This window comes from Aptenodytes forsteri, unplaced genomic scaffold (genome assembly GCF_000699145.1).
Source record: "Aptenodytes forsteri isolate BGI_AS27 unplaced genomic scaffold, ASM69914v1 Scaffold15, whole genome shotgun sequence".
Lineage (NCBI taxonomy): Eukaryota > Metazoa > Chordata > Aves > Sphenisciformes > Spheniscidae > Aptenodytes > Aptenodytes forsteri.
The window spans coordinates 20986192-21005970 of record NW_008795129.1 but is presented as its reverse complement, the minus strand read 5'-3'; the positions used below and the strand labels follow the sequence as shown (position 1 = coordinate 21005970).

Here is a 19779-nt window from a genome sequence, read left to right as displayed (position 1 = left end):
GCGGGGCGGCGGCGGGGCCCGGCCGGGGGCGGCGAGGGGTTCCGCTCCCCTCGGGGAAGGATCCCGACGAGTGAGCGGCCTTGGAGCTGTGTAGGACGCTCTTCTCTGGGGCAGGAGGGGACTGGGGACTGGGTGCCCGGGGGAAGGAAACGTTCACGCCTCACCTCCTCTTCCGTCTCCAGCTTTGCTGCTCCAAAGCGGGAGCTGAAAAGCAGCGATCTCCCCTTCCCCCCTCCCCAGCTGGGCTGTGCAGACCAATCGCACTGAAATGATGAGCAAAACTCCCTGGGACCGCCTGCGCACGGAGGGGCTCAGCGCCTATGCAGGACAGTGGGGTGGTTTGGATTCTCTGATCATCCGAGTCCGTGAAGGGACTGAGCCCTTGGGACCCCGCCCGGATAAGTCCCCGGGGATCTTACTAGCTGTACCTGACAGCTAGGGCAGCCAGCAAGCTGAGCTGTACCTTGCAGTGCCTGCTGGGTCTCAGGAGAACAGGAGGCAAATAGCTTTGGGAGGGTCGGAGAAGAGAAGTGTTTCAGGAGATCAGGTAGACAATCAGGTGCAGCCCTGCAGGAGGTTGGGAATGGGGAGCCAGGCAGCTTCCCCACTAAGGCAAGGTTGTCTGGAGATGTTGCTTGTAGGCTTTCAAGCTCAGGGTATGCCCCTGTACCCTCTGGTTGTGTTGCTGTCTCAGCCACATCATCTCAATGAGAAGGAACCTTGAAAGAACTGTTTGTTGTTAATGTGAGGTTGGTATGCTTTCCTCTGGTGTCTGGCTAAAGCTGGGTTTTCTTGTCCTTATCATGGTTTACAGGGTCACAGCTCCTTAGGCTTCTCTGAATGCTGTGCTACCCCCAGGGCATCAGTGGTTTTCTTATCTGACTTCCACAGCCTCCTCAGTTCTGCATTTTTTTGCTAGGAACCTCATTTCCAGCCTGAGACAGCAAATGGCTTTGGCAATCAGTGTGCCCCATGTATGCAGAGACCATCTTCCAGCCAGTCCTGAGCAAGCTACAATGGCAGAGGCCAAGCAGCCAGAAGAGGTGGTGAAGGGGTTTGTGGGACAGAAAAGAAGAGTCTTCTGCTAGGCTCTTTCTGCCTCAGCAGCAGCAGCAGCAATAGCCAGAGGAGACTGTATGGACTGAGGGATGGGGGAAAAGCTCGTGGTTCTGGCCACAACAGCAACTTCCAGCTTCCAGATAGCAATGTCCCTTTCTTCCTCACAGTTTCCTCTGCCTCTGCTGCTGTCTAGGTGGTGACATCTGGTCTGACTGGTCACCACGACTGGCTGGTTCATAGATGGAGAAAGACTTGAAGAAACATCTCTATGCCTTGTCATCCTCTGAGCACATAGATTCATGTGATACAGCACCATATTGATCCAGCTCATAGGAAAAGATCTTTCTCAGGGCACTTCTCTGGAGCTTGCTTTCCCTGGGTAGAAGGAAAGAGGGATGTTTTGCTTTCAAATCCTTGCATGAGACTTTGAGCTCTCATGGTCTTGAGGCAAGGGTTTTTGTTGTGGGATTTTTGTTTTTGTTTTTTTAAATCCCAACAGGCATATGGATTTAGCCTATGTAAAGAAGATGATTGCTTTGGAATTTCCAGTCAAGATCTGGTTTGCTCTATTGTGGCTGGGCAGAGAAGACAAAAGTTCTTTTGATCTTCTTATGTTGAGAGGACTTTCCTGACAGGTGGAAAGAAGAATCTGAAAGCAGAAAGACCACTTCTACTACCCATGGCTCTGATATACTTTTGGAAATGATACCTTGAAGCTTTCAGGAACAGTGCTGCTGAGGAGCAAGTTGCAGTAGGAAGGGGTAGAATTGGACTTGCCTGTAGATGATAAAGGAGACCTCTCTAGTTTCTGCTCTACAGGTCAGCTGTGAAGGGAAGAAAGGGGGTTACTTTCCTGTCTGTGCAGCCAGTAATTCTCCTGCCTCTGGACTAAGTGGGAAGACCAAGCTAATCTGGGAATTTACCCTTGCCGGGCTGTAAATGTTAGAAGTTTTTTGGAGTGTGTGGTCAGAGGATAGGGTAGTTGAGGCTAGAAAAAGGCTGAATGGGGATTCCTAGGCTCCTCCGTGATAAACAAGGGAGTATTCAGTAACCTCAGATGCAAGAAGGAAGTCTCTGGAGCATGAATACAGTTGGTCGTGGGTGGCTGGCCACTGCAGGCTGAAAGACACAAAAGTGAAGAGGCAACTGGGAATAGTCTGGGACTGAAAGCCCACAGAAAAGAGAGGATTCTCTTGCAAAGCCGTGCTGCAGGGGAGCAGCTGCTTGCCCCTTGAGGAGAGTCCCAATGGAGAAAAAATAAGAAATTCATGGAATTTGGTAAGCTGTAGCTGCAGCCAGCTCTAGAGATGGCAACAGGTGAAACCAGACACTTCTCCTGGCTTCTGTTGTGGATATCAAGAGAGAGCATGGACTAGAATATTTTCCAGAAGGGAAGGTCCTTCCTTTGTCCAAGGAATAATGAGTCTTGTACCATTTCCTGCAGCCCCAGCAGCTTTCTGCAGTAGTAAACCTGTGTAATAGCCTGAAATATGCACCACATTTGGGAATCTGACCAGGGAATGAAAACGGAGATATCAACTGTATGTTTTGAGTCATCTCTACACTTCTGTTTAATTCAGTTTCAAAGGATGTATTTAATATGAATAGAGAGCAGAACAAAAGCAACTACATCAGGCTGATGACAAGCCCTCCTGGGACAGCAGTGCAAATGACCCAATCAAACATAATTTAAGTGTAATTCTACAGCCAAAGCCTATGGAGAATTCACAGAGCTTCAGATCTGAAGATGGCTTAGGCCATCCAACCATGCATGAAGTTAATACCAAGCAGCAGAGCTTTATGTTCTGGTAACAAAGGCTCCAGAGGACACTGGATGTGTGTAAATGAGGGCAGGATTTAGTCTACAGAGTTATGGGCAAAGTGTGACTAGAATAGAACTTTCAAAGAAGAGTCTTGAGTAGCAGCAGTGAAGTTACATTAATATCTTTTTCTTGATATAAAGAACTCTCTGATACTTTCATGTCACTCATTTGATCCCCACTGGGGATTCAAACTCTGCAATGTCTGAGACTTTTTCCACGACTTTGTTTTGCTTCCTTTACAAAAAGAAACAACTGTTGTGAGGATTGCTAAAAAAAGCCAACAGTCCCCAAAGCACTGCTTTATTTATCTTCATGTGATCAGTCAGTTCATATCCAGATCATACCATGTAATAAAAAACTCCAAGTCCTAAGATGCTAGTCCCAAAATTATAGGAGTAAGGGAAATTTTTTGTAGGGTGAGAGTGCAAAAAATTGCTGCTCATGAAAGGAGAAAAGGGGAATGGTGTGTGGAGACTCCACAGCCTCTCTGGGCAACCTGTTCTAGTATTTGACTACCCTCACCATGCAAAAGTGTTTCCTGATGTTCAGAGGCACTCTCCTGTGTTTCAGTTTGTGCCCATTGCCTCCTGTCCTGTCACTAGGCACCGAACGATGAGTTTGGCTCTGTCTTCTTTGCACCCCCCAATCAGAGACCCCTTTTGCGGAGTCAAATGGGAGCTGCAGGAATAAGAAGCGGCAGGGAGGATAGTCTGCGGGAAACGTAGACAAACAGGACACTGACAGAGTGACAGAAGAGCACAGCAATATGGGCCTGTCCAGTACTGTTGACTTGAATGCACTTCAAGTCACATCTTTGGATGCAAGACTGCACTTGTCAGGGAAAACACGCATGTACATCAATGAAGTACAAGTCATAACAACAACAAACAGGGAGCATTTCCTAGAAAGATTGGATTTTTTCACAGAAAAAACACACCATGAAGCAGTTATGTTATATGGGAACTATGGGCTGGGGAGCTTCCCAGAAAGCCAGCTGCCCCTGTTCCTAATTATTTATTATTCATCTCTGTTTCAGTCCAAAATGAGGGCTGATTTATGGGAAATGACTTACAAAATGAAACATGGAAATATGGGATGGATGATGATTTATGGGAGCTATGATATGTGCCTGCAAAAATGCAAAGGGCATAAACATCCAGGAGGGGAATGTTGACATGGGGTGACACTAAAGGGTTTTCATATGAGTAAATTAATAAAGACAATATATTTCCTGATGGAGACGCTATTAGCTCATGGAATAAGCTTTGAAGAGAAGGTTAGGAGACAAGGTGGAAAACATGTTGTTCCTCACTCCTCCCCTGAAGAGTCCACTACAGGAAAGCCTTTTGTGTTGCATCTTTGTGAAGGCTCAAGTTGGATTTATGTACTGCAACTTCATGCTTCATTTTGCAGGTATGATGGGTACTTAATTATCACTTTTTTGTTTGCTTGTTAAGATGCTGATACAAAGCAACAAAGTTCTGGTTTTCAATATAAAGAGAAAAAAGTATTTGAGAAAATATATGTGAATCATGGATTTTTAAAAATATCACCTGATAAAATAAATGACTTTTGGATGGAAAACCACAAATGCCATCATGCTCAGTATCAGAAGTAAGGCTCTTCCAGCCTTAAGGCACAGTAATTTTAATGCATTAATGCTCAAAAATGACAGCGTTATCTTTGGATCCATTAAGAGTTTGCACAAACCACCTAAATAAACATGCCATGTGATTGGACAGTGAAGCAGTAATGATCAAGTTGTCAGGAATGATTTATATATAGTTCATGGTTCCCTGAGGCAAGGGAATGAACTAGATAACTTCCTGAAGTCCCTGACTCCCTGAAACCATAGACTCTATGGCTTGAAGATGAAAATGACCACTACAGTATAATGACTTTCACTGTCTACTCCCTTGGGAGTGGTAAGTCACCTCCAGCACTATCCCATCAATGCTACATTTAATTCTTCTCAGGTTTAAGTTCTCATGGGCTTGGTTATTTTCAAAGTATACTTTCATTCTACTATGCCTCATGCCTGCAACTAACTACAGAACAAGCAACAAGAATATAATTTTTGCCTCACAACATTTTCATTTCATGCTAACAATAGGACACGCACAAACTCTCTGCCACTCCAGCAGGCGCTGCTCCTCACCTGGTGGGAGTTGAGATGCTACTAGAGAAGAGACGGCAGGCTGTTTGAGCACATGAAATGGTCTGTAAGAGCCTGTGGCTGTCCTAGATCCTCCCACGCCACCTTCACTGGGGGTTCTGAATCGCAGATTAAGGGCAGTGAATGGCCTAGAGTATCTATCAAGAGTGATGTCAGTTAATTACTACCCCTAGGATTCAGCAATGAGTTGGTGTACTGTGAGTTAATGACTTCCAGGCATGATACTTGGCAATACTACCATTATTATTTTGCAAGGAGACTTCAATATCTCTTCATGAAGCCAGCCAACCAGAATGTTGTTGATCTGCTGTTTGCTTGCCTGTTGCACAAGATATTGGTGAAACTCTCACTACCTATTTGTTGACCTTTCTTTCCCTTCATTCTCTCTCTACCAGTATACACAGATATGTCATTGTCTCCAAAGGAGACTTCACTCTTTAGCAAACAACATCAAGAAAAAGGCCACATCCCTTCCCAAATTAAAATTCAGCCTTCTAAAGATGGATGTCAACAAGACATCGATGAATTCAGACACAGCTTTGAGATTTCTCAGAGGGTTTGAGGATTTCCATTGTCAGACATGGCTATTGTGCTACGAAAATGACTCCCAGCTGAAAGAGTGAGAAAACATTTTAAAGGACAGCTCAACAGCATTAAAAAAAGCTGGATACCCTGGCACCCTGGGGGAAAAGCTGCTAACAAAGTTAGTGAGATGGGGTGGGACAACATTTGAGCGTCACAATAATTTCATTGCATAATCTTTGTCCTGCTTACCCCCAGCGCTCACCAAAGACAATGGAAGCATGGGGTTTTCAGTTCCTTGCAGGAGACAATCAGAGTCTTGCATCATCAAGTCCTTTTTATTTTTTCTACAAGATTATAAAAGACAGAAATGCATTCTTGACTGCAAACTAACATTCAAAGTCTCATGAGAATAGATACCGCTCCCTTGGCCATAAAACTTTGGAGAGGACTCGAGAAGACTGTGATGAATCTCATGGAGAAGCAAGCCCAAATAAACACAATTTGAATGAATAAGAGAATGCAGTCAACCCATCAACAGATTAACTTGGTTAGTCCTTGTCCCTTCAGTCCCTCTATGGTACTGTGTTACTGCTCAAACTGCATCAGATATAGCTTGCTAATGAAGCTGCCACACTGGACCTTCAAGCCCCTTACCATTTTACAGATGGACTTGGCCTCCTCAGAAAACTTATGGGAGTACACCTCTTCTGTCTCCAGCACTCTTCTGTCCACTTCTTCCCTCTTTACCTTCTCTTTCCTTCCACGAAATGGTGATTGCCCAGCAATCATTTCATAAACGAGACAGCCTAGCCCCCAGTAGTCAGGGCTGAGTGTGTATCTCTGGTTGTTCAACACTTCTGGAGCTGTGGAGGAGAAAGATGTGTCTTGTGGAAATGCTTGATATGTACATAGGCAAAAAAAATTAAATTTCTGAAAGTTCCATTTTGGTGACTGAATACACACGCACAGAGAATGGTGGGTAAAATATAAAAATACCACCTGATTTCTGTTGATGGCATTACAGAAAATGCGGCATGCTACATGCCATGTTTTTTTCTCTACACGCTACATGCCATGTGCATGCTGTCTTCTGACTTCTCTACCAAATCAGACCAATTAAAAAAACAAAAAGAAGTTGAAGCTAAGTATTAAGCAGAGGCCTAATCTTAAGAGTCCTTCCGGATTTCTCCATTTAGGGAAGAAATGACATACAAACACACATCCTGTAAACAGCAGCGACATTCCTTCAAAAGCAAATTCTTTCTTTTTGCTCAATTTATAACTTTTTTCCCCCCTTTAAAAAACAAATCCATTTATTTTGTGTTGCAACCATCCAGTGTGCTTTGGGCATATAGTCACTGTCTTGCAGGCATCCTCACTTCCATACGTGGGTACAAACACACACAGGTACGCTCACAAGCACAGTCTTAGTGTGCACGCAAACTTACACTGAGAGAACAAAATTTAGAAATGACAACTGATTTGCTTGCTTTCGTTAAAGTCTCCATATGGTGTAACAGTGGTTCATATCAGCTAGTTTCTATTTAGTCAAATAAGCATAAGCAATTTATTCCAAGAAATATGCCCACCCAAGAATGCATGAAAATAATTACACTGAATTTAGAAAACAGATCAAGTTGGATCGGGGAGTGTGTTTTTTACCAATATACAAAACTCTACTCTGCTTTTGTGCAGCCTCCCCTGCACCTAGGGGAGGACTCAAGATGACTGTGGTCAAGATGACCATAGGTGCGGACTTACCCATTTTACCATAAACATACAAATACATTCTAACTATTATACAAAGTAGCAACTAGAAAGAAACCTTTCTTTTATCCACATAACCCTCCTGAAATAAATCTACACTAAAACCACTAGCACCCCGGTTGTTGTCTCTTTTAATTTTCTTTGCTGATTTAGGATTATAGACCAGTCTCATTAAGAGCTACTGTGGTCCACCCTTTTGCCCACTTCTGATTTTCACTAGCATGACTCCGTGGTGGGTTGCTGCAGGGAACTGGACCCAGCTGAATGTGAATATTTTTTTATTCTTTTTCTTAAGCCTACGTGGCAGAAAGAGCTCAAAAACTCAATCTCAGCAAATTATCAAAAAGATAAGCTACTGAAGACTTACCCATATACCCTACTGTTCCTACTCTTCCACGGATTGATTCACCCTCAGGGATTTTAACAGCTAGACCCAAATCAGATATTCTAATATGGCCTGGAAGGGAAAAAGAAACAAAACACCACAAAACAGATATAATAACATGACCCGAATTAGTTCAAAAACACAACTGCACACAAAACACATCGCTGCAATATTCTTGCAATTTACCGTTCAGACATTTTAAGAAAAGACTGTTCTGAATCACTGAATTGGAGCAGTTTCATTGATAAGGAGAAGAGGAATGATTAAGGGTGTTATAATGCAGTGAAAGTAATTTTAACAGTGGACTAGAGTGGATTGAGTTAGGTATTTTAAAACCAACTGAAAAAAGGCAATGAGGAGCATGCTGTAGGGAAGTATCTTGAACTGATGACAGTGGATGGATGGGCTGACGTAATTCTGTAACTCTCTGATGGCTGAAGGGGCTACATACATCTGGTCTGTAAGTCAGCATGAGATTTGATTATCGCTGCCTTCAGCAACAAACGGGTACCTGGGTTTGCATAAAAAGAGAGTTGGCTCAGCAAAGGATGAAAGTACTTTTGAAAATGGAGCGGGGAGCACAAATTCAGAAATCCCGACTTCCTTTGTGTTGTGTCAGCCTTGCAACAGTAAGGATGGAAAAACAATGGAAAAAGGCAGACGCTCCCAGCAAAGCCACGCTCTCGAGAACAGACCCTGCTGAGCAGCTCGGCTGCTTCATTCCACCCATGCGGTGAGCTCTAGCACTTCACCCACCCCAAGACAGAAGTATTAGTGTATGCTGAGCCTTTTAGTCACTTCAGAGCATTATTTGTCTTTGTGCAATATATATCCTAAAACTAACTTAATCTACTTTCCTGTGAAAGCATCTCTGTAAACCTCTGAGACTTACCATAATCATCTAGCAGGATATTTTCTGGCTTCAAATCTCTGAAAATGAAAGATAGCAGTTATTTGTATGAAGCTGGTTTTGATAACATCATACGACAGTGTGTGAGCACATTTATTACTAGTAATAAACCAACTGAGTGTCAACTCAAACAGCAAGGAACTCATGAAACCAACACAACTTTCTACAACTCACTTCACAGATAGACTGAAACCATATGTCTTTTTCTAAACTGGAGTTACCTTTTTTCACTAAGCCAAGCTTTTAGTTCCTAATCTACTCTATAATGGACTCATCCATCTAGTCCAGTAAGCCCTGTAAATCAAGCCCTATAGTCCTGCGTGTTGTTAAATCTCTGTAACATTTTCTGTTATAAAATATTTTGTTAAAAATATTTTAAATTTTAAAATATTTTATTTGCGTATGAAAATGGAAACAGCAATCTGTTGGGCTCAAATTTTCTATCCCTGGCATCTGACTCGGACCAAATATGTGAATGTGTGTACATGCACTTGTGCACATGTGTAATAATTTCAGCGAGTTTGGGAAATGAGGGGCAGAGGGGGGAATGCTGTGCCCAGATTAAGATTCTTCTTACAAACATTTGTGAAACTCTAGTGCCTATGTGGTTTGGAGCAACGCCATGAAAATTGGCAAGGTGGTCACTCTGATGTCAAAGATGTGCCTTTTACTGCTCCTGTGAAAAAAAAATTCCCAAATCTGGCCAAGTTATAAACTTCTCAAAAAAAAAAAAAAAAAAAAAAAAAAAAAAAAAAAAAAAAAAATCTCAGTTTTCATATATTTAGCAGAGCCTTGGCAGGTCATTCTTCTGAAAGGTTTGTTTGCACCAAACCTGCTCCACCAGTTGCTGCTTCTAGATGCTGCCCAGGCATCAAGTCCCACACTCAAGTCCCCTCGCTTGACCAAGGCTGTTTTCCAAGCCTGGGAGCTGAGCACACCTTTCCAGCCGCTGCTGCTGTTCCTGGATGCGGTGGGCTGCTGTCAAGGCAGGAGCCAGGCGGGGTCCTTCCCGTCCTCCCCCTGCCACTAAGCAGGGACGAGGCACAGCCTGCTGCTAGTGCAAAGCGGGAATGAAGTCAGCCTGGGAAATGGGACCTGGAGGTTTCAGAGGGAAGGTGGAGACATGCTGGGCAGGGAGTGTCCCAGAAGGGCTGTGCAACCGGAGCAGGCTGTGCGACCGGAGCAGGCTGTGCTGGCTCAGGAGCCCGAATAAGGCACCAGCGCAGCCGGGTGAGGCAGGGAAAAATGTATTGCTGCAATTCACAACATCATGCCCTGACTTTTATCTGATCAACTCCTACTGAAACACAGCGTTTAGCCTGGTGCAAATCCAAGAAGCACTTGGCCTCGTCTTTTTTTAAGGCCTTCTTGCATTTGTGAACCAGCTTGATTCTGTTAGCTTCCCAGCAAGAAGCATTTCTTTTCAAAGAGCAAAGAGAGTGGGGTGTACAAGAGAAACCCTCGCACCAGGAGATCAGTGCATTGCACAGAGTCTGTGCAGGAGCCCGCCCTGTGTTTCAAGCTGTACCACTCTGGTGCTGTGAATTTTCCTGTGAATGAAGAGGGGTATTTTATAGTTTTGACAATGCCAAGATTAAAATTTCAAAACTTGTCTCGTTGTTATTTATTATTTCAAGCAAGAACATAGAGTGCTGTGAACAATCTCCTCTTCTTGCTTGCTTCAGACCCTCTTGACCTCTCAAGATAAACTTCACCAGGAGCCCAGTGGTACCAAGCCTACTTTTCAAATAAACAATACTGAAATATGTGAAGGGCAGCCTAATGCCGAGGAGAAGCTGCGATTTTGTTTAACATACCACTGTGGGCTTTCCCTGCCTATCAGCAGAAGGTTTCAAATGCTGAAGCAACATGGTTGAGGGCATTTCCTATTTATTTTTTAAAATTTATTCCAAATCCCTTAAGAACTATTTCCTTGAAGAACTCAGACTTCATTAGTTACTTCATCTTCCACTCCAGTAGTTATTAGTCCCACTTAAAGCTGTAACTGTGACCAAATGACTAGAATCCTGTGTGCAAGTTGGGATATGTTGTCTCTGAATGAGAAAATGAGAGACTCCACGAGGACTCTGAGAACAGCAGCTCAGTCCTTACAGTCCTCTGTGATTTAGGGCAATTAGGGCAGTCTTTCCTTCCCCACAGGCATCAGTTGTCATTTCTGTTTTCAGATTTCTAGTTCCTCAGGATCAAGGCTGGCTTCCTTTGCATGGCCAACACTTCCAAGTGCCAAGGAGGAACATGATTTTTGTACTGAAATGTCTCGGAGAAATAAAACTCCCCGGTGGACACAGTTACATGTAAGACTACTTCCCAATGGTACAGCTTCCCATATGTAAACTAGACTTGCCTAAATATAATGCAACATAAACTGCTGGCACTGTGCCCATGCTAGAAAGGTGGTGGTACATTGTTTGGCTGTACAGGACAGCATAAACAACTCAATTAATCACAGTGGACAAGGCTTTCCTGTATATTTGTGTAATGCCTAGGACAATGTGATCTCGATGCTGGCTGGAGCTTCCAGGCATGGCTACAGCATATATGTAAATAATTTGTATATTTGTAAAATATATATATTAAAAATAAAAATTATATATATTTTTTTATATATATAAATAATTTGAGGAGAACCAGCTTTTTATGTTTGCTTTCCATGAACAATCGACCCATTGACCTTTACTAACATGATGGACTTGAGAAATGTAACATTAGTGCAATGTTTGGCAAGGGAATTCTGAATCAGATAAATCTGACTCTGAGCCTGGTTGTTTCCTCGGGTCACGTCCGTAGTGTGCGTCACTGGCCCATGAGATGGGGATGTATTTTCCGACGCTGTGATTTACTCAGAAGCATTTTGTTCATAGAAAATGAAATTAAGTCTGAGGAATAAGTGTTTTGTGATGAATTATTCACCTTGAGAAAATAGTAGCATTTAGCTGCTATATTTTATTGACCTATATAGCACTTCTCACGGGTCCCAAAACATGCTGCGGTATTACAAATTAGGGGTCTCTGCAGATGCTCCTAAAATACTGCTAGAAAATGTCACCTATAAGGATATAATATCATTCGTCACCAAAATGAATGTGCCATCTGAGGTGTAAACGAGCAGCTCTTTTAAGAGTAACATGAGAACAACTGCTTAAGGAAGTAGGATGCCATTTCTCTTAGAGCCACATACTATTTCAGGTGGCCAGATCTAATTTGTTTTATTAGAAAGTGGCATTAGTTAGTATGGCATTTTACCAGCCATGTTATGAATGTACCAGTCATTTTCATCAATAAAGAATGCTTGTGATCTAGTACTTTTTAAAGAAAGACTATAATACCTCCTAAAACTTTTTTGAATGTGGTAGGATTTTTTTTAAAGAAAAGGGCAGCCAGACACGTCACTCATTATTTGATTTTTCAACTGACATTAAACACTTAATTCCATTTTGTTCCTTGAGAAAAAAAATCTCCTTCTTGGGCCAGCGCCAGCTAAAGCAGCATGTTATCTGTCTGCCCTCTTTATGCCAGCTAGCAAGATCTGAGTCACAGTGAAGCAACCAAGTAGCAGTTTGCTAAAGAACTCCTCCAAGGAACAACAATATTTTAATTTCTATGTATACAAGCATATGCATAATGCTTATTACACATGGGCATATCAAATGATTTAAAGTGTGGCTTAGTTTTTAAAAATAACATATTATTGTCTATTAATCATTGTCCTTGGAAGTTCCTTCATTAATTTACAGGACCTCTTCTGCTGTGAATGCCAGCAATAATAATTTCACAAGCTGGGATGATGAAGACAAACATTAAATGTTGTTTACAACTACATTGGTCATTGATTAAAAAAAATACATCCTCATGGAGTCACAAGAACTCTGTCTGCAATCACCCTGCTTATCCAGCAAGTAAACACTATGATGCCCTGGAAAAGTGCTTATATAGAGCTGCAAGCCAGACTGCAAGCTACGAACTTGAAATTTGTCCTTCTCGAAGCCTGTCACCACTCCGGGCAGCACCCTGCCCGCTGGCTGCACCCGCAGCGGATGGGATGCTGCCAGCAGGACGCCTCCGTTGCGTGGCTGTGAATGTGCTTCCTTCCACGGCTGGCATGCTACGGCCACCATCACGATCCAATCTAGCTAATCGACTAGTTCGTGTCCTAGAGCGTAAATCCATGCCCTGTGTCTCAAACACCCTCTTGTGCTAATTGTGCTCCCTCTGGGATAGGAGAGATGGTTTTTCCACATCTGATAATCTAATCTGCAATATAATCTAACTAATTAAAATAGAGGCTTGAATAGAATGATCTCCATTTCATACCAACTAGAAACTAGATTCCTTAATGAAATCCCTTTAAAGGAACTTTCATAATTTTCTTATGTCACCCAGTGCATGCTGAGGTAGGGTTTGGGGAGCTTTGTGTTAGTTCTGTGTAATTTAGACAGGATGTATTTAGTGAAGCAACTGCTTCCTTCCATGATTACTGAATCATACTGTATTTGTACAGGGCTCTGTGAAATTTCAGCCAAAGCACTGAGGTATCTAAGCTGTACAGCACCACAATGAGTAGGGAGGATGCAGGCAATTCTTTTCTACCCAGAAAAGATGTCCTAAGACTCTAGAGAGTGCTTACCTGTACACAGTATTTTCTCTGTGTAGGTCTTCTAAGCCACAAAGAATCTCTGCTGCATAAAACAAAGCTCTTTCCTCCTCAAAGCCTGGGTTTCCCATGTTGTAGATATGAAACTTCAGGTCACCTCCATTCATTATGGTCAGAACTAAACACAGTGCATCCTTTGTTTCATAGGCATAGGCTAAATTGACCTAGAAAAACATTTGTAGCATAGTTGTGACAGCTCAGTTAGCTGCTAAGAAGAAAGCACTAACTTTTCATTAAAGATTTTCTCTAGAAAAGGGAAAAAATACATTGACCGAATTTGATAGGGGCCTTATTACAATAGCAAACATAAATTTTAAAACTACAGAAAAATCAGATGTTAGGATTTTATAGATTAATTTGTTGAATCCAGCCTACTCATCATCAGAAACCCTCAAGGTTAATGCTCAGATAGCTTCACAGGCTGGACAAACATACTAAATCCAGACATAGTTTTCCACATAAGAGAAATCTTAACAGTCAAGGGAATCTACACCTCCTCTGCACTGTTTTGCTGGATAGCTGTCAGAAACCCATCATCTCAGTAGGTTCCCAGGAAGGCCCAGATAGCTCAGTCCTGTGGTGGTCAAACGGACCATCACTGAGGCACGAAGGTCAGCATCACCCTTGCGAGGCTCTGGTGGGTGCCCCAGGAACGATCAGACAAGCCCAAAGCTACCCATCACTTTTAACTATGTGCCATTGTCTTTGCTTCTGCCAGAGGTAAGTAAGCATCTTGCATCTGTTGTATTCATAGTGTTTCCTAAAATAAGTATAAAGAACATGACAGATGCTGAGATAACACCACCTTTTTTTTTTTTAATCTAAGGCAAGTTTTTAAAGAGACACAAGAGCTGGCAGATCTCAGGAAAGCCCTGTGTCAGGCAGACCAGCTCCACGTCACTGGCTAGATGCTCCTACTAGCCAATCTCTTCTGATCTATTTGGGTTGAATCTCCTTCAGTCTCCTCCAAGCTCCTCTCTCCCAGACACTGGGAATTCAGGTAATCACGCTGGATAAAAATAGCTCAGCCTGATGCAGCCCTGAAACATTCAAGGCTGTAAAATGCATCATGCTCCCATGGTAGTAACAGGCACCTTGTTTGGTGCATTTCTCACAGACCAGAGACTAAAATAAGACTTGGTAAAGGCACATGGAGCAGGACTAAGGTGTAAAGCGAAGGGAGTCAGCTTCTGGCACCTTTCCTGTAGCAGGAGGAGGAGGCATCGGATTCAACAAGAACAGTGCTCAGCAGGTGAGCAGTGAGCTGAGCTCTAGGGAGTTCAATACTCACTACAAACTGACTATTGACTTTTTCTAAAATCTGCTTTTCATTTAGTGCCATGGATTCGCCTTTCCTCTTTTTTATTCTCTTCTTCTCTAATCTCTTGCAGGCGTACATCTTCCCTGTCGCTCGGACTTGGCAAGCGCAGACCTGCGAATTAAACAGAACAATTGCTGGGTAAGTCGAAGCAAACGCTGTGTCTGGGTTGCACTTTACTCCTCACGATCTGATCGGATTTAGTCCTTTTAAGGTTAGAGACGGCGGCGTAGCGAATAAGGCACAGGCGGGGGCAGCTGGGGAACCGACTACTGTTTCCAAACCTGCTGTGTAATACTGGTTTAATTATTTCACTTTCCTCCGCCCGCTTCCTATCCCACCTCCTTTTGTCTGTGCAGATTGTAATCTGCTCAGCTAAAGCCTGTCCGCGCCTCCTCTGACTCTGCTGCCTAGGCAGCGACCTCGAGCCATCAGTAAAATACAAATAAGGGTGTGACCCTAATTCCACTGTGAATGCAACGGTCACATACAAAATAATTCTCAGAAGTGTTCTTTTGAGATTACAGTGTCATGAGAGGTTAAGTAAAACTGTCAGCAATTAATGAAAATCAGCCTCTGTCGCATCAGGCTCCTGTAACCTGCAGTGCCTGAGAAGTAAGAAACACTCTTAACAGAAACTTTCAGAATTTCTCACCTCCCCAAAGCCGCCTTTCCCTAGTACCCTGTACTGCCGAAACGTGTTTTTCGTTACTGGTTGCCTGGAAGAAAAGGAAATTAAAAAAAAAAAAAAAGACACACTACATTTAATGCACTCTCTGTGATTTATTTATTTCAGAGCATACTTTTGAAAAGCAAAATAGATAAATATTATATAATCACATTATTTAAAGGTAATCATATTATATAATATAATATATAATTATGTAATTACATTACTTCAATACTATGTACGGCTTGAACTTTTCAATTCCAACATATTAAGCTGTAATAAAATACAACATATTAGTGAGTCATCAGTATAATTTCTGCTAGCATCTTAGGACCAAGGAGGATTCTGAATCTCCATTATAATATAGTTTTGGCCTTTGTTAAGCAAAGAGGAGGCCTGAGAGCTTCCAACAAGATATTAATTCTGACGATATATAGGAATTTTGTAAGGGTAGTGCTGGGCTAACACTTTATTGCTTTGCTTGGTCTTCAAATTAGTGAGTCATCAGTATAATTTCTGCTAGCATCTTAGGACCAAGGAGGATTCTGAATCTCCATTATAATATAGTTTTGGCCTTTGTTAAGCAAAGAGGAGGCCTGAGAGCTTCCAACAAGATATTAATTCTGACGATATATAGGAATTTTGTAAGGGTAGTGCTGGGCTAACACTTTATTGCTTTGCTTGGTCTTCAAGATGAGAAAAAGAGATCCAAAATTCGATCCACCAGAAAATATTTCTGGTTTCTTGACCTTAAACAAAACAGGAAACTGACGTGAAACAAGGGAAGAAACAATCCCAGGAACCGGAGAGGTGGGTTTAGGTCCCGTCCGCAGGAGGGGAGAGCAGGAAGCCGGGCTCCAAGCCCTGGGGTACCTGCCTCCTGGGAAAGCATCACAGGCAAAAAGGGAGGGAAAGCATCTATTTCCTTTTAAGGGCCAAATTAAGGGTTAAATAAGTCTGTCTTTCTTTCTGAGGGCAGAGTGCTCCCTAACGATCACTAGACACGGTCACTATATGATCTTACAGGATTCCCACAAAACTCTGCTCTACCAAAAGGGCTCCAGCCCTACATCTAACTTATACCACATTTGTTATCATCAAAGTTTTACAACGTGACAGAAGAAGAACTCTAGATTCAGAGAGATCCAATTTTGTATCCACCGCTCCATCACTGAAGTTTTACAATTATATTAGCAGTCGATATGAATATTCCTACCAGCTTTGTTTTCCTCTGGCGGGCAGCCAGTCGGCAGAGGGAGCACGATAACATGGCTGTTCCCACAACAGTGATGATGAGGTTGATGACAATAAGGAATAAATGTTAAAGTGAATCATTTCGTTTACGTTCATTATTGTTTTTAAAAGTGGGGGAAGAAAAATACGCAGAAGGCCAAAACTAGAAGAGGAAAAGATGCTATTTTCAGGCTTCTGTGAAGATACTGCAAATGCTACTGGGGTTAAAAGCAACAATTAGCAGCAATAACTACATGCTCAGCAATGTCCCTGGAATAAATGGACTGTTTGACTCCTCCGTTGGAGCCAGCAGGCTGTCTGAAGGAGCTGTTGATCTCTCCGTGCTAACATCTCTTTGCTAATCCTAAAAACAGTTCTCCCAGCTTCTTAAGCCGGATAGGCACATCCAATAGCTTGTCACGTTTGTTGGGGGAATGGAAAAAACAAATCCTCAAGGCATTTGAGAAAATTCCTTATCCCAAATGTGAAAATAGATAGGAAATAGTCTGGCTAGAGATGAATAATCTGATTTTTTTTAATTGAAATGGAAGAGTAAATGCTGGATTCAGTAAAGATGGCATGTGGAGCATGTCTTGGCATGAAATGGCTCTCCCCTCTGCCCACTGCTTCCATTCCCTCCTGTGCAGCAGCTCTGTAGCTTTCCAGGGAGAGGAACTGGCTCAGCTCCTTTGATCTCCGAGGCATCATGCTGGTACACACCGCTCATGGATCTGGCCCTAACTCATCTGCCGTAATTAATTCCATTTGTGGAAACTGGGGCTTCTCTCAACTCAAGGTCACTGTTACCCAGCAGTGTATGTCTGCTACAGCCCTCACCGCCAAGGAGAAGGCAAAGGCCCCTTTCCTTGCAAATTAATACCCACTAAGGCTGCCTGGTTATTAAATGTGCTCAGAAATGTCTAGCCAATAAATACGGTGCGAGAACCTATATGGGTGTTTTTGTCTGTTTACAGTGATTTAATAATTGTAATAACTGGTCCAGACAAAAAGTCACCATATTCAGAGCGTAGCTAAGCAGAAAGACAACTGAAGTTGCTGAATGTACTTTAATCATACCTAATGTGCCTAATGTACCTAATACCATTAAATGGCCGAACACTTGAGCTTTAGAAGCCAAAACTGGCTCCCTGGTGTTTTGCGGTGGATTTCTGTTTTATTCTTTACTTCCCTAGTGAGCGGCATCTGTTTCAGTCTTGCTTGGGCACAGTGTTTGCAAACACAAAAGCCAGAGACTCGATGTGTATCTTATGTTTAGCATTCTAGATGCACAGGGGTAGGTTATAAAAAAGTGCAATGTGTCCTTCAAGCTGTGCCATGAGTAGCTTGTTGTGACAAGGCCTACAATGAAATTGGCCACAGACGTTTCTCAGATCACAGGAGATTTGGATTCCTATTTTTTATAGGTTGTAGGTCTTGCTCTATTCACTTGCCGTGCACAAGCATACTGTGCAAAAAAGGTGCCCAAGCTGCTTGCTGGAGCATGTCACCTTCAGGAGTGCGGTGTCCCTGAGAGAGAAGGGAGCGGCTGGAGAGTATTTATGGGTGTAAGCACATTCATGGACGATGAAGGAGCACTATATATATCCCAGACACTAATCGTGCTCGTTGGATGGTCACAGCTGGAGACTCAGCTCATGGTTAAATTGAGTCTAACGCCAACATAACCGTAACTTTTCTATATGGCAATTTCCTGTGGCTAAAGCCATTACCTCTTCGTGAACCTTCTAACAACGAACACTGACAAACAAATGCTAAAATTAGGAAAGCCTTCCTGGAGCTCTCTGGGAGAGCTTCCCTGGAGTACAGCTCAGGGAAATGGGGAATGAGTCTTGATGGACCTTCTTGAAGGAGAACAGTGAAAAGAGGGAGAGAATCGCTGCACAGAGAGGGCCATAAATGGCAAACATTAGGATGAGGCACAGTAATGCTGAAGAAAGGCCGAACTGCCTTTATCTTGAAGGCAAAGGGAGCAAGCGTACTATCTCAGCTGTCAGATTTTGACCATATTCTACAGGTTTTGCATGGGAAGTGAAAATAAACCTTTTGTATTCGTTTTTAATTAAAAAAAAAAAAATAGTCACACTTACCTTTCCAACCACTTCCACTGGAGAAACCTGTCAAAGTACATGCTGTTTAGGTATTCTTGGAATGGTTCCCCACTGAGGTGGTCAAGGACAGATCTATCTCAGATGAAAAGGATATATAAGCATTTTATAATCCTGAACTTGGAGCAAAAGAGAAACAAAACAAGAGGAGAAAATCCAGACTTCTTGTATGGTAGGATCATTTTACTTCTACTTTATTTTGTACTTTATTTTACTCACGGTTTCAATTTAGGAACAAAGTGCTATGTTTGATGTATTTCATAACAGGAGGCCTTATACAAACTGAATAGTAATATGTACTGGTTATGCTTGCTGAAAATTAACAGGGCGTCTCCCACTGGCTTCAATGGACTGTCCTTCAGGGGCGTCTCCCACTGGCTGTTAGTCACTAGACAACAAATGTCTTTGCTTCTGCTAGTAAATTAACACAACACCCTCAGGAACTGAGCTCCTAAACTTTGGGGGATGTTTACATCTGGATTGAAAATTTCTGGCTGAAGCTCATTTCTGTCAAAGAGGGACCATCAGAGGGGTTATTTTGAGCAAAAAACTCAATTTCAATTCCTGCTATACAGAAGAAGTAATAATTGTCATTAAAGTCAAAGGGCTTTTCCTAACAGCTATGTGTTTTATAGAGTAAAACAGAGGAAAGAAAGTCTGAACATGTGGATTTGTTTATGGATCAAGAATTTTGGGGCTCATGCAGTGGATGCAAAGTCTTTTGCATAATCAAAGGATGAGAGAGTCCCGTGGGAGACGGTCCTGAAGGGCAAACGGGTCCAGGAAGGCTGGACGATCTTCAAGAAGGAAGTCTTAAAGGCGCAGGAGCAGGCTGTCCCTGTACGCCGTAAGAAGAACGGGCGGGGAAGACGACCGGCCTGGCTGAACTGGGAGCTCTTGCTGGGACTCAGGAAAAAAAGGAGAGTTTACCGCTTGTGGAAGAAGGGGCAGGCGACTCAAGAAGAGTACAGGGATCTCGTTAGGTCGTGCAGAGAAGAAATGAGAAAGGCAAAAGCCCAGCTAGAACGCAATCTGGCCGCTGTCGTTAAAGACAACAAAAAAAGTTTTTACAAATATATTAATGACAAGAAGAGAGCCAAGGAGAATCTCCATCC

At 42.7% G+C, this 19779-nt stretch overlaps 1 protein-coding gene across 1 annotated transcript in view; it reads right to left on the bottom strand.

Annotated features, from left to right (window-relative positions):
- GRK5 (G protein-coupled receptor kinase 5) overlaps positions 1–19779 on the bottom strand; it is a gene marked incomplete at its 5' end in the record, with an annotated part of 98347 nt that overhangs the window by 6582 nt on the left and 71986 nt on the right. Inside the window, 7 exons of the mRNA XM_009277915.2 lie at positions 6238–6446; positions 7718–7807; positions 8628–8665; positions 13291–13481; positions 14609–14749; positions 15291–15354; positions 18647–18739. Of these exons, the coding sequence (XP_009276190.1) occupies positions 6238–6446; positions 7718–7807; positions 8628–8665; positions 13291–13481; positions 14609–14749; positions 15291–15354; positions 18647–18739 (826 nt within the window). The remainder of the gene's footprint in view (positions 1–6237; positions 6447–7717; positions 7808–8627; positions 8666–13290; positions 13482–14608; positions 14750–15290; positions 15355–18646; positions 18740–19779) is intronic.